Source organism: Castor canadensis, chromosome 8 (assembly GCF_047511655.1).
Source record: "Castor canadensis chromosome 8, mCasCan1.hap1v2, whole genome shotgun sequence".
In the NCBI taxonomy this organism is placed as follows: domain Eukaryota; kingdom Metazoa; phylum Chordata; class Mammalia; order Rodentia; family Castoridae; genus Castor; species Castor canadensis.
In genome coordinates, this window is record NC_133393.1 from 102689812 (window position 1) to 102703466 (window position 13655).

Consider the following 13655-nt stretch of genomic DNA (forward strand, 5'->3'; position numbering starts at 1 on the left):
GAGGCAGCCGTAGGAGTACTAACCCAGCTCCAAGGGCCCAGTCCACAGCCAGTGGGATATTTGGGCAAGGAACTAAACAGTGTGGCTAAAGGGTGGCCTGGATGCCTGAGGGCTCTGGCAGCAACCTGCCTCTTGATCCCAGAGGCCCCCAAATTAATTCTTGCATGGCCTTTAACCATATATACTCCACATGATCTAGGAGAGCTTCTAACTGTTAATGGAGGACTATGGTTATTGGGCAACAGGTTACTTAAGTGTCAGTCCCAATTATAAGAATGTCCAGACGTGACCCTTTGGGTGTGCTCTGCCCTAAATGCAGCATCACTCCTCCCTACTGAGGGGGACACATTCATACATTCCTGTGACAAGGTGCTAGCTGAATGTTATTCAGCTACGCCTGACCTTCTTAACCAGCCATTTCTGGACCAGACCTCACTCTCTTCATGGACTGAAGTTCATTTGTCTGGGAGGAAATAAGACGAGTGGGGCAGCTGTGGTCTCTCACACTGAGACGCAACCTCTGCCTCCTTCCATGAGTGCTGGCCTTGAACTCACTCTCCTTCCTCAGCCTCCCAATTGCTGGGCCTAGAAGCATGTGCCACTACACCTGTCCACTGTGTGCTTTTTTTTTTTCTTTTTCTTTTATTATTCATATGTGGATACAAGGCTTGGGTCATTTCTCCCCCATGCCCCCACCCCCTCCCTTACCACCCACTCCACCCCCTCCCTCTCCCCCCCACACCCTCAATACCCAGCAGAAACTATTTTGCCCTTATTTCTAATTTTGTTGTAGAGAGAGTATAAGCAATAATAGGAAGGGACAAGGGTTTTTGCTGTTTGAGATAAGGATAGCTATACAGGGCATTTACTCACATTGATTTCCTGTGCGTGGGTGTTACCTTCTAGGTTAATTCTTTTTGATCTCACCTTTTCTCTAGTTCCTGGTCCCCTTTTCCTATTGGCCTCAGCTGCTTTTAAGGTATCTGCTTTAGCTTCTCTGTGTTAAGGGCAACAAATGCTAGCTAGTTTTTTAGGTGTCTTACCTATCCTCACCCCTCCCTTGTGTACTCTCGCTTTTATCATGTGCTCATAGTCCAATCCCCTTGTTGTGTTTACCCTTGATCTAATGTCCACATATGAGGGAGAACATACGATTTTTGGTCTTTTGGGCCAAGCTAACCTCACTCAGAATGATGTTCTCCAATTCCATGCATTTACCAGCAAATGATAACATTTCATTCTTCTTCATGGCTGCATAAAATTCCATTGTGTATAGATACCACATTTTCTTGATCCATTCGTCAGTGCTGGGGCATCTTGGCTGTTTCCATAACTTGGCTATTGTGAATAGTGCCGCAATAAACATGGGTGTGCAGGTGCCTCTGGAGTAACCTGTGTCACTGTCTTTTGGGTATATCCCCAAGAGTGGTATTGCAGGATCAAATGGTAGATCGATGGCTAGCTTTTTAAGTAGCCTCCAAATTTTTTTCCAGAGTGGTTGTACTAGTCTACATTCCCACCAACAGTGTAAGAGGGTTCCTTTTTCCCCGCATCCTCGCCAACACCTGTTGTTCGTGGTGTTGCTAATGATGGCTATTCTAACAGGGGTGAGGTGGAATCTTAGTGTGGTTTTAATTTGCATTTCCTTTATTGCTAGAGATGGTGAGCATTTTTTCATGTGTTTTTTTACTTCAAACTATATTACAAAGCAATAACAATAAAAACAGCATGGTACTGGCACAAAAACAGACATGAAGACCAGTGGAACAGAATAGAGGACCCAGATATGAAGCCACAAAACTATAACCAACTTGTCTGACAAAGGAGCTAAAAATATACAATGGAGAAATAGCAGCCTCTTCAACAAAAACTGCTGGGAAAACTGGTTAGCAGTCTGCAAAAAACTGAAACTAGATCCATGTATATCACCCTATACCAAGATTAACTCAAAATAGATCAAGGATCTTAATATCAGACCACAAACTCTAAAGCTGATATGGGAAAGAGTAGGAAATACTCTGGAGTTAGTAGGTATAGGTAAGAACTTTCTCAATGGAACCCCAGCAGCACAGCAACTAAGAGATAGCATAGATAAATGGGACCTCATAAAGCTAAAAAGCTTCTGTTCATCAAAAGAAATGGTCTCTAAACTGAAGAGAACACCCACAGAGTGGGAGAAAATATTTGCCAACTACACATCAGACAAAGGACTGATAACCAGAATATATAGGGAACTTAAAAAACTAAATCCTCCCAAAACTAATGAACCAATAAAGAAATGGGCAAGTGAACTAAACAGAACTTTCTCAAAAGAAGATTTTCAAATTTATTAGAATATAGGTTCTCAAAGTAAAAATTCTATATTCATTCTTTTATAAAGAGTTCATCAACCATATTCACCTTAACTTCCTTTTTTACTCTCGCCCTCTCGTGTGTGACCTTGCCATGACCTGTTTTACATAATAGTGCTGCATTTGTACTAGCTCTATATTACACATATAGGAGAAAACATGCAACTTTTAACTTAGAAGCTAAATTTTGGCCAGAGCAAAAGAAGGGGAAGTGAAAAGATGGATTAATATATTAATTATATATTATAATTATAATTATATATTATATTATTAATATTAATAATATTACATTACTATTAATATACTTTGGGATACAGTCCCTATTTAACATGTATGTTTGTATTTTACCCAACAATGTTGAGATGTTGTCATTTAGCTAGTTTTTCTTTATTATGGCTATAGACAAAAGTCTTAAGGTAAAAAGTGTACATTTTTTAAATTTCTGGATGCTTCAGATCGATCCATAGAGAAATCACAAGAAACAGTAGAGGCTAAATTCAAAGTACAGAATTGCCCAATTAAGAAGAGAGGATTATCATAAAATATGAGAAAAGAAGCATAAAAAAAGAATCTCCAAAAATAAAAGCGAAACAGGAAAGAGGTCACTGGATACAAAGAACAGAAAATATGATACAGTTAGAAAGTAAATGTTCCTAGAAAAAAAACACAGAACCAAAAAGAAAAGCATTAGTTAGTAACAAAATAAAAGTAAGACTTTCAGGGAAGTCTTTTCTAGAAAGGGAATTTCTAAGATCTGAATGGGGGTTAGTCAATCTTAACCGTCAAGAGGTAGAAAGAGGGGAGCCTGATAGTGATACTGTTATTCAGACATTTCTAACTTTGGAAAGCTGTTGCTGCCTAGAGGTGGAAAAGAGAAAAGCAAAGCAGTGTTGCCCAGAGCTCATGGCTGGGAAAACTGCTTTAGGACTGGCTTTGAATGGAGGAGCATCACCTCTCATTATTAGTTTGTGTCAATAAATATATGAATAAATAATAAATTAATTAACATGGTACTCTCAAATGCATTAATACCGCTCACAAATTAAAGCACATAAAAATATGAAATATTATTTAATACATTCTGTGCAAAAGAATTACGACTTCCTTGGTTTCTCATCTTGGTATGTTTCTTTCTTGCCAAAGTTTCTCAAAAGCATGGATTGCTTTGAAAATTCATAAAATACCTAATAAAATGTGTTACTTGAATCCAGAATAGAGTCAATTCATGTGCTGACCATTTTTCTTTCCCTCATGACATGAATCCAATACACTATGAATTATAAATAGATGCTCTTAAACTTTAGTGGACATCATAATCAGCTGCAAGACCAGCCCAAGAAAACCTACATAACATCCTAGTTAAATTGGACCAATTTTAACTCTAAGAAAACCAACACTGTAAATATGTACACAAAAGATCTATCTCAGACACCTCTCCAAATTAATTGAACACCACCATCATCTGTGCACTCTGCTCTCCATCTAAGGCAGTCTTTCAGTTCCAGAGAATTCTTTCCTTCTTGTCCCTGGGCCTCTACATAAGCTGCTGATTCTGCTGGATCCCACCCAACCACTCCATCCACAGAACTCCTACTCTCCAATCATATCTTAGCTCAAATTCTGTTCCACAGAAAGACTTCTGAGTCCCTGTTACCCTGTTTACAGTTTGTATACTTTTATCATCCTGAAAATTTATCTTTATAGCACTTTAATGTTCTTAGAAATTAAATACATATTTGTGAGATTATCTGACACACAGTATCAACAGTTTTTCTCCCTAAATATACTATCAGCTCCACTAGGGCATGGATTATGTCTATTTTGTTCACTTAAAAGAAATACAATATATATTTTCTTCCTGAATAATTCGTCAAATAGATGGATAAGCTATTAAATGACCAAGAAACAGATGAAGAGTTGCCTCTAAAATCTCTAAAGGCTGTTATCTCACTCAGGCATTAAACTACAAACCATTATTTTTCTTTGAAAAAAAAAACATTCAATCAAAGTTCTAACTTGGATTATTAATGACCTTATACTGTAATGAGAACAACATATAATCAACCTTAGCTAATCAAACTCACTTTGGGGGGGGGCTCTTTTTTATATGCAGTTCTCACCTGTGTGTAACTCTTTCACACAAAACAGAGATTTTTCCACCCCCAAATACCTATTTATGACTCATTCTCCTTGGATTTAGTTTGGATGTGTTGAGTAAAGAAAGAAAAGACAAAAAAACATATTAGCCTTCTAAGATTAATGACTATATTTTTTCTGTTGGGATCTTGGAGTCCTAAACTAAAATGTTTCTTCTCTGATCCCCAATATCTGAGGTTGTACCTAATGTAATTGCTTCCAAGGGGCAAATACTGCTTATATTTTCTGGCTGGCTGTCACAATGGTCTGAGTTAATCCCCTCCAAAATGCCCAGCTCAATATACTTGCTAAGAATCCAGGGCAGAATCTTTCTGTGCCAGCATGAGCAATAGACTTAATTTGTCTCTCTGTGAGGGACTGCTGTTTCCCAAAACACAGAGAACTTTATTAAGAAGATAACAATAATTTCTGATATTTAGATATCTGGTTATTCAAATCCAAATGCTCTGAATTACTACAATGTTCCTACACCTTCTTACATAAAGGGAATTACATAATTCTCCATTTGTTTGCTCTTGAGAACAGGATATGATTGCGTTAGCATTTTGGTGGAGTTGCTTATTTTGTTAGTTCTTACATCTTCTGGATTTACCAGTTTTGTAATGACCTATGCACTACTCTCTTCCTTGCAAACTATTCTGTATGCACACCATCATCCTTGTTACTTCTCCCTGTCTCCGGGCGTGCTTGAAAGCATTCATAGTTGTTGCTGTGTCTGGAGATTTTATGTTCTACTCAAAGGCTTTGTTTAAAAGTATTGTCCCTCCTAAACATTTTCTATACCTCTTTCTTTCTTTATATGTTTTCTGGAGCACTTATACCATAAAAATACCTTTTTATTTCTGTTTCTTTTTATTAACTATTTTCTTACTTCTCAGGTAAAAACCCCATGAAGACAAAGATTTTTGTCTCTTTTATGTACTGCTATATTCTCAGCCCTGATTATAGATACTCAAAAATTATTAAGTAAACAAATAACTTTTCCATTAGAAATATCAAATCTAAAATATTCCTGTATACGATAATAGATTTATTGGGTCTAGGAGACTTGCTCCTGGATAGGAGGTACTTTTTACCAAGAGAAACAGTAAGAGTCTTACTAAACAAAAAGCTTCAGTCTCTACCAGATCAATCCAGATTCCTCAAACCTAAGGACCAGCAAAAAAAAAAAAGGAGTTAAATGTCATTGGTGTAAATAAACTGGCCATCATGAGGAATAGGGCAGCTGCCATGTTCTGGAGACAGGAAGGAATATATAAGCACTCAGATGATCCACTGGGTCATCTCATGACCAGTTATAACTATCAGTATATAAATAAAATAATAGCATGGGAAGCATGCCAACCCTGGGCCGAGAACTCTCAGTAAAACATCAGGCAAGCTTCCTAGACTAATAGACATGCTAGCAGAATGTAAGGGAAAACTAGAATGACTAAGAGGAAGAGGGCACATGGTGGACAGATAATAAGTACCAGTAATGGTAGTACCAACGCACTACTCCTCAAGTAAGTTTTCTTGGAAACTGTAACCAACACAATTTTTGAGTAACCTTTGGAGTGATCCAACTAGATGGAGTGGTCATAAGTGGGAAGCAGTTGGATGTAAGGGCTATGAGGAGTGGACTGCAGTGGAATTACCTGTTGGTACACTGCCAAGATCCTCTTACCACATGTACCTTTCCTCCACCTGCTATTAAAGTTACCTGACTTCAGTTCACAGCCACCGCTTCTTGGGAGATTTATCTTCAGCTAAAGAGGAAACAGTTTCCTAAGGAAGCTACTCTCTACCACAGAGAATAGACCAATAGACCAATGGACACAGAGTAGAAAAGGCCCCATCTATCTGGCCTCAAGGAGAACAACCTCTGTGAAGCAAGAGGTTCCCCTTGAGACCAAACTAGGGTATTCTCCAGCTGAGGCTATTTGTGCTTAATTTTTAACTCCTGCTTTTTTTTGCTTTGCTTGCTCTCCTCCTGAGAGCACTTGTTTAACTAATCACATGAACAAGAATTCCTGACTTGGCTCTGCTTCTAGGGATCCCTACAGAAGACACATGGCATATGCAAATCATCTCTGGAAGAGTGCATCCTCATCACAGGCCTAAATATGATTTCAATAAGCTCACAAAAAATTAAAAACAATCACAAAGCTCTAGAATAAATATCATAACTGAGTCACTGGAAGAACACACAAAGATGTCATAAAATACAATCATTAGAAAAATATATATAATCTGAAAACAAGAGGCTGAAAGCCTGAATGAGAACAAAAAGATATCAAAGCAAGCTAATTAGCAAGCAAAAACAAGACTTTTAGTAGCATATAATAATTGAAACTAAAACCCAATCTGTGAATAAAAGAGCAGAACAGACTGAAGGGGACACAGGATTAATATGGCAAAAAAGCAATTATAAAATAGTACCTATCTCACCAATTATTGTGAAAACTAAATGAGTTGATATCTGTAATGCTCTTTAGTGCTATTGGGCTTCAAATTTATTTTTTTTTTTTTAGGAAAAGGGGACCAGGAACTAGAGAAAAGGTTAGATCAAAAAGAATTAACCTAGAAGGTAATACCCACGCACAGGAAATCAATGTGAGTCAATGCCCTGTATAGCTATCCTTATCTCAACCAGCAAAACCCCTTGTTCCTTCCTATTATTGCTTATACTCTCTCTACAACAAAATTAGAGATAAGGGCAAAATAGTTTCTGGTGGGTATTGAGGGGGGGGAGTGGGAGGGGGTGGAGTGGGTGGTAAGGGAGGGGGTGGGGGCAGGGGGGAGAAATGAACCAAGCCTTGTATGCACATATGAATAATAAAAGAAAAATGAAAAAAAAAAAAAACCAAATTTATTTTTTATCTTTAATGACTGTCAAGGAGTTATGCATCAGAAACTGATTTCTTATTAGTTACTTCACAATAAATAGTAAGTGAATCAGCCTGGCTTGCCCTATGCTTTATCCTAATGAAAACTAGGACTAATGTCCTACGTGAACAGTGGAACACTGTATAAGTGAGTGACAGAGAACAACAGATATTTCCATTAACATACAAGATAGAAACATCCATTTCCTTCCTATGATTCCGGGAAGAGAGAAAAATTTTTTGCTACTTTGAGAAGGGATGAAAAGGATCCTAGGCTGTCACCCTAACCATTTAGAATATATGTATCCTTCCCAGGGCTACATACACTCCAGATGTCTCCAGGTCTTGACCTCATGCCTTGGAAGAAAGCACCCCAATCTTCCTGGCACCTTAAGACCTTAATCCCTTCATGGAGGGATGTGAAGCATCTGCAAGTATTTTGCACTCTTGAGGAAATAGGAGGAGTTTTATTTTTCTTGATTTGAGCAATTAGCTATGCAAATGACTCTAGACCTGAGCTTATAGCATGTGAAGGAAGTCTCAGGACCAGGGCCATAAACCCAGTTTAGTTCTCTACCCCAAGTGCCTGGCATATAGTAAGCATAGCTAAGTGTTTGTCACAAATAAAAGCATAATTAAATTGATGAAATGATAAAGATAAGAGCAGAAAGTGATGAAATACAGAAAGATATAAACAAAAGAATCAAAAAAGCACTATTGGTCATTTGAACACTAATAAATTAAACCAACTGATGAAACTAATCAAAAAAAGAAGAGACAAGGCACAAGTGAGCAACACTCAGGCTGAAAGAGGAGTCATGACTATCAAGAACAACTTTATTAGTGCTTTCTCATTGGAAAATCATTTGGTGTTATCTGGTAAAATTGAACACATGCATGCCCTGTGATCCAGCAATTTTGCTTCTGGGAATGTTGCCTTAAGAAAACCTTGCACACATTTACTAAAGAATCATTGTTCAGAATAGCAAGAAAATAGAATACCAAATTAATTCAGTATGACAAAATTAGTACTAAATTTGTGTTAATATAATAAAATATGGATCAATGGCAAAAAAAATTAACATGCCATTACTACATTCTATCCATCAACTATAATATCATTGGGCAAAATAGCAAGTTGTAGAAAAATATGGCATAACACTATTCATGTAAGTCAAGAGCAACCAAAAGTAAGGAAAATGTTATTTGGAGATGTATATCCACATTTATATGGTGAAATTGCTGATAAAATCAAATGAATTTTAATGATGATATCCTAGGAAAGAAGGTTAAGGAATGAAATCAGAATGAAAACACAGCCAGTTTCAAGTATATTAGAAATGCTATATTTCTCAAGTGGTTGGTGAGTATACCAGTGTTCATTTTGTGAACATATACTACACATGCATACATATTACCCTTACTATTTTGTTTGTAAGACAGCTCAAAAACAAAAATAATTTTATATGAAATGTGTGGAAGGAATAGAGGAAAGGAAGGAAAGAAGGGAGAAAGGAATGGAAGGAGGGAGGAAATAAATCTTTCATAAAATCTTTACCTAAAATATCAGTGCAGGGTGGAAATGGAACACCAAACAACCCAAAACTCTCTCTCTCATATGACATCTTAAAGTTGTCAGTTTAAGTTTTCTGACACAATGTATAACCTCTAGTCCAGAAAGTATTTTCTTGACAAGAGTAAGAAGAGATCTTAGTTTGGGAAGTAACATAAAATGTAACACAACTTAAAGATTATTAAAAGTGGCTTTAATAACGATATGCAATATATGCTGTGGGCAGTCTTAATGAGTGATTCTCTTATAGATCCCATCACTCAACTTTGGAGATGAAAAAGCATCTTTACGGAAAACATTGTTGTGCCCAACTATCATGCCCCTGCTTGTCTCAATTCTTCTTTTATAGGTTAGGAATGGGCACCGGGATGATCATAATGGACAGTAGGGATGGTGTGGGTTCTCTTGTTAAGCCTAAAACAGGGCCTGGGCACAACAGCTTGCAGCTCTTTGAAAAGTAAGTAGTTAACACTACTTTGACCTTACGTCAGGTTCATTGTTGACAATTTGGGGAACAGGAAATGTCCCATTCAAAATCTTTTAATTTAGGACCATAAACATGGTTCAAGTGGTAGAGCACCTTCCTAGCAACCACAAAGCCCTGAGTTCAAACTCCAGTACTATCATCCCCCCCCCAAAAAAAAGACAGAGAGAGAACTGAAAGTTTGACTTACAGATCATTATGCTGTATTAAAGTAAAAAAGAAACATATATATATTTACGCACACATTTTGGGTCAAAAACAAGATTATAAAATACAAATAAACTCTTCATAAAACTTTATTTTTTGAGAGGGATGGAAGTTTGTTTTATAGGCTTCATTCCCTCATATCACTTCTTTCTTCTCCCTGGTGTTAATGTTCCATGTAATGCTAATTAGATGCACATGTAATTTAAATGTTGTAGAATTCAAATCTGTTTTAATTCACACTTCACTGAAAAACAAAATAAGAAAGTAAATTGCTGGCTTTTCAAATTTGTAGTGGACTGAGAACTCAATGGTAAAGCCATCTTTCACAGAAAAATCTAAATTGACTTCTCAGGTTATGAATACTTGATTATGGTAGGTACAGTTCAGAAATAGGCCTATTTTAACTCATTTGGAAAAGGCAGTCATTCATTATACTGAGTCTAATGGCCAGGAAAGCAGACAGAAAGGGCATAATTTTGAGCTGTCAAGCTTAACACATACATATAGAACAAATACAGAACAAATATCCTCACTCTGTTCTTTGACAGAATTGAGCCTGTTGAATATCACTGGTATTCAGAGAGGAACTCTGGCAGAAAGAAACATGGCCCACAAAAAGAATATAAAAAAAAACTTACTTGCACTGTGTACATATTATGAAGATAAATATCATTAAAAATACTTTCTTTACAAGGATGACTGCAATCTGAAATTCCTCCTTATTACACCAGCATTTTAACATCACTAACTTAAATGGGAGGAAAGATATGGTTAAAATTTTATACTCTGAACAATATTTGCAGAAATAGAAGTAATCCCAGAAATATCATGTTCCCCCTATCAAAATCATCTTAAGGATAATTCTCTGAATTTTTACTTAAAGAGAATGGCTGGGGGGAGAGGAAATCCATACCTAATAAAGTCCAGTGAAGACAAAATGTGACAGTTTGTGTTAAGGGGAGTCATCTTCCAGAGACAGCCAAGAAAGAAAACAGAGGGCTTACCTTTATGATGGTTTGCACTGGATACAACTTTCCCCCACAAGGTTACAATAAATATTATTATTAACAGTTTTCCTTTTGTTGCTTTCTGTAAGTATCTCTTACTCATCCTGCAAATAAAAAAAAATAAAAATCCTAAATATGTGAACTCATTGCTTTTCCATTTAATTGTACTACATTTGAGTTTTCCACAACACCTTAACACATTTATCTACTCTTTTGCACTTAAAATGCTGCTCACTGTATATAAACTATTCTCAGTTTTGTTGTTGTTCAAGACTGGATCTTGCTATGTACCTCAGACTGGCCTTAAACTCACAATCCTGCCTCAGCCTCCCAACTGCTGGCCTGAGACACCATGCCTGGCTGTTTATAAACTTTAAACTATGAACAGAAATAAGTTTTTCAAACAAAGTGCCTTGATATGAATCAACAGTCAAGCAAAGTCCTGCCTCAGTCAGTACTTATCCATTTAATCATACCCTAAATCAATTTGGAGACATTGCCATTCTTCTCATATAAACATAGATTTAACTAATTACCAAAATCTAAGACATATTCATTTGAATAATCTTTAAATAAATGATTGATTATTTTGCCCATTTTTCAAGAGTCTTTCTTCAATGTCACATCTAATGATTAGGATTAACAGTTTAGGTAGAACTGCTTAGATGAATTCTTGCACAGAATAGAGTCACTCCAAATTTATCATTTGTAATGGACTTTTAAAAATCATCTAGTAAAATAGCTTCCTTACAGCAAGCTAATCTCACTCACCTAATGTGCAACCCTCTGCTACTGGAGTCATAATGTTGTTAAAATCCACCATACTGTACTTTATCAAAAGTTAGAAGAAAAATACAATAGCAGAATGAAAAAAGGCAAATCAACATTTTTCAACTTGAGCCCATAAAACAAAGGAAAGCAAAAAAGTTATAACAAAATGATGGCTACATATAATACACTTTTGGCACCTACTTTCTTCAGCATTTTCTTCATTATTTCTTTTGTTCTTCACAATAAATTTGAAGGTAGGTATGTCCACGCCCACTTTGTAGCTGGTGAAGTGGGAAATTTTTCTTGAGGTCATATTTAAAGATAGAACAAAAATTTAAACCTAGAATGATATAATTTTAAAATCCTAATATAAACCACTATATTGCCCAGGGGAAAACAAAACTAATATGAAATAGAATCTATATTCAGGTATTCATGAAGGAGATAAAATATATATCTGTCACCCAGTGCCTTTCAGATTCAGATCCTGTATCAAACTCCATTTTTGCTTGACCTACAGATTCTTGTCAGTTCTGATTCTAATGCAACTTCCCGGGGTCACTTCCCAACCTGGCCCAAATCTTCCTGAAATTTATAAGTCAACTTTTCCTTATGCTTTTACTTCCAAAATATTCCATCTCCAGAAATATGATCCAGTGGTAGCAATGCTGGGTGTACAATTCAGAGAAGTCTTTTACATGGCTAAATGCATGAAAAATAAATTAATATATTGCATATTTTAATATAGATGTATATTAACATTTCTTTGCTTGAAGAAGTTGTGCATATTACTTCATACTTTTGGATTTGAGTCCAGGTCTACCAGTTTCTAATTATGTGGACTTCACACAATTTTACCTTTCTTGGAAACTCTGATTCAGTTTCTCCTATAAGTTTTTGGATTCCCTACTTTGGTTTCTTCTACTGTAATGCAGGATGATATGGGTGAAATGCCTGGTCCATTGACTGTTGTGTGCTGACAGTGCGTTGATTGTGATACGAGAGAATGTTCAGTCATGTGGTTGTGTTTGGTCCATCAGGGCTTGGGAGGCTCATCCCATTTGTGACATGATCAAAGGGAGTTTCGGTAGCACTCATGGCTGCATAATTTTCATTGACATTAGTATTGTGACATGTCAAAGATAATTACAGATAGGTAATTGAGCTTTTAAATTAGACTCTTTGGATTTAAAATCAGGCTTCTTGCTAACTGACTATACGACTTTAAACAAATTACCTAATAATTCAGTATTTTCATTGTCATTAAGATGAATATAATAATAATAATAATATCTACATCATCGTGTGGCTGGTTTGAAGGCTAAATGAAAAAGATCCATGTAAAGTCTGACACTACATGGTAGGTAGTAAATGGTCAATAAAGGTTAGCTGTTATTATGATCATTATTTAGTTAGACTGGCACTTTCTTAAATGTGTTCTGTGATGCACCAGTTCTATAGAATATTAATACAGGATTAGTGAAAAGCAAAGAGAAATATGTTTGTAAAATTCTGGGTTCAATAAATTTAATCCAAATTTTAAGAGGAAAATTGGTAAATATGCCATCTCCGAAATATTTTCCAGATATCTTTCCCACAGAGTAACATAGGATATTCCTCAGAGAAATATTTGGCTATAAAATAATCTGGTCAATACTCCCTCTTAGTAAAGCAAATACCACTTTAAATCTCCCATTTTGTTGCATTTATTTCTTCTCAGTACCCTATTAATTTTGTTTTAAAATTCTCCCTTTTTTGCAATTTTTCAGCCATCATGTCGCCGCTTTTACATCCAACCCCACAACTTTATTTTACTGCATATCATATAGCAGAATGAAGAGCAAAACTCATCTGACAGGAAGAGCTGCTTAGCATAATTCTTGATAATAGCTTTCCCATAGTAAATGGCTTCTGTTACAAGGTCAATGGCCCATTTTTTTTCCATACTATTGTGCATCCACCAAATGGGATACAGAACAGACAGCTGGTCAAACTGATAACTAGACATATGGAAATGAAACACCCACAAAGTCACCAGACTGTCAAAGTAAAGACAGGAAAGGAGAATGCAGTCAGCATTTGGAAGTCTATATCAATGCTACTTTCTCCCTATCATACCATGCCCACCCCTGTCTAGTCAATCACATGATTTATCAATACTACATCCTGAATATCTCTTACATGTATATGCTTATATCCATCCATTCTGCAATTCTGACCACCAAAATTTCTCATTGG

At 36.3% G+C, this 13655-nt stretch overlaps 1 protein-coding gene across 9 annotated transcripts in view; it reads right to left on the reverse strand.

The window, feature by feature from the left end:
* The window catches only part of Tafa2 (TAFA chemokine like family member 2), a 561377-nt gene that overhangs the window by 134786 nt on the left and 412936 nt on the right, over nt 1–13655 (reverse strand). For 8 of the 9 annotated variants that reach the window (XR_012450885.1, XR_012450883.1, XR_012450882.1 and 5 more), the window contains one exon: nt 10644–10750. Coding sequence is in view for 1 of the 9 variants with exons in the window: in XM_074083800.1 (XP_073939901.1) it covers nt 10644–10750 (107 nt within the window). In the remaining 8 variants the exon portion in view is untranslated. Of the gene's footprint in view, nt 1–10643; nt 10751–11618; nt 11766–13655 lie in introns of those variants that run through there. The other variant, XR_012450887.1, reaches the window with a different exon arrangement.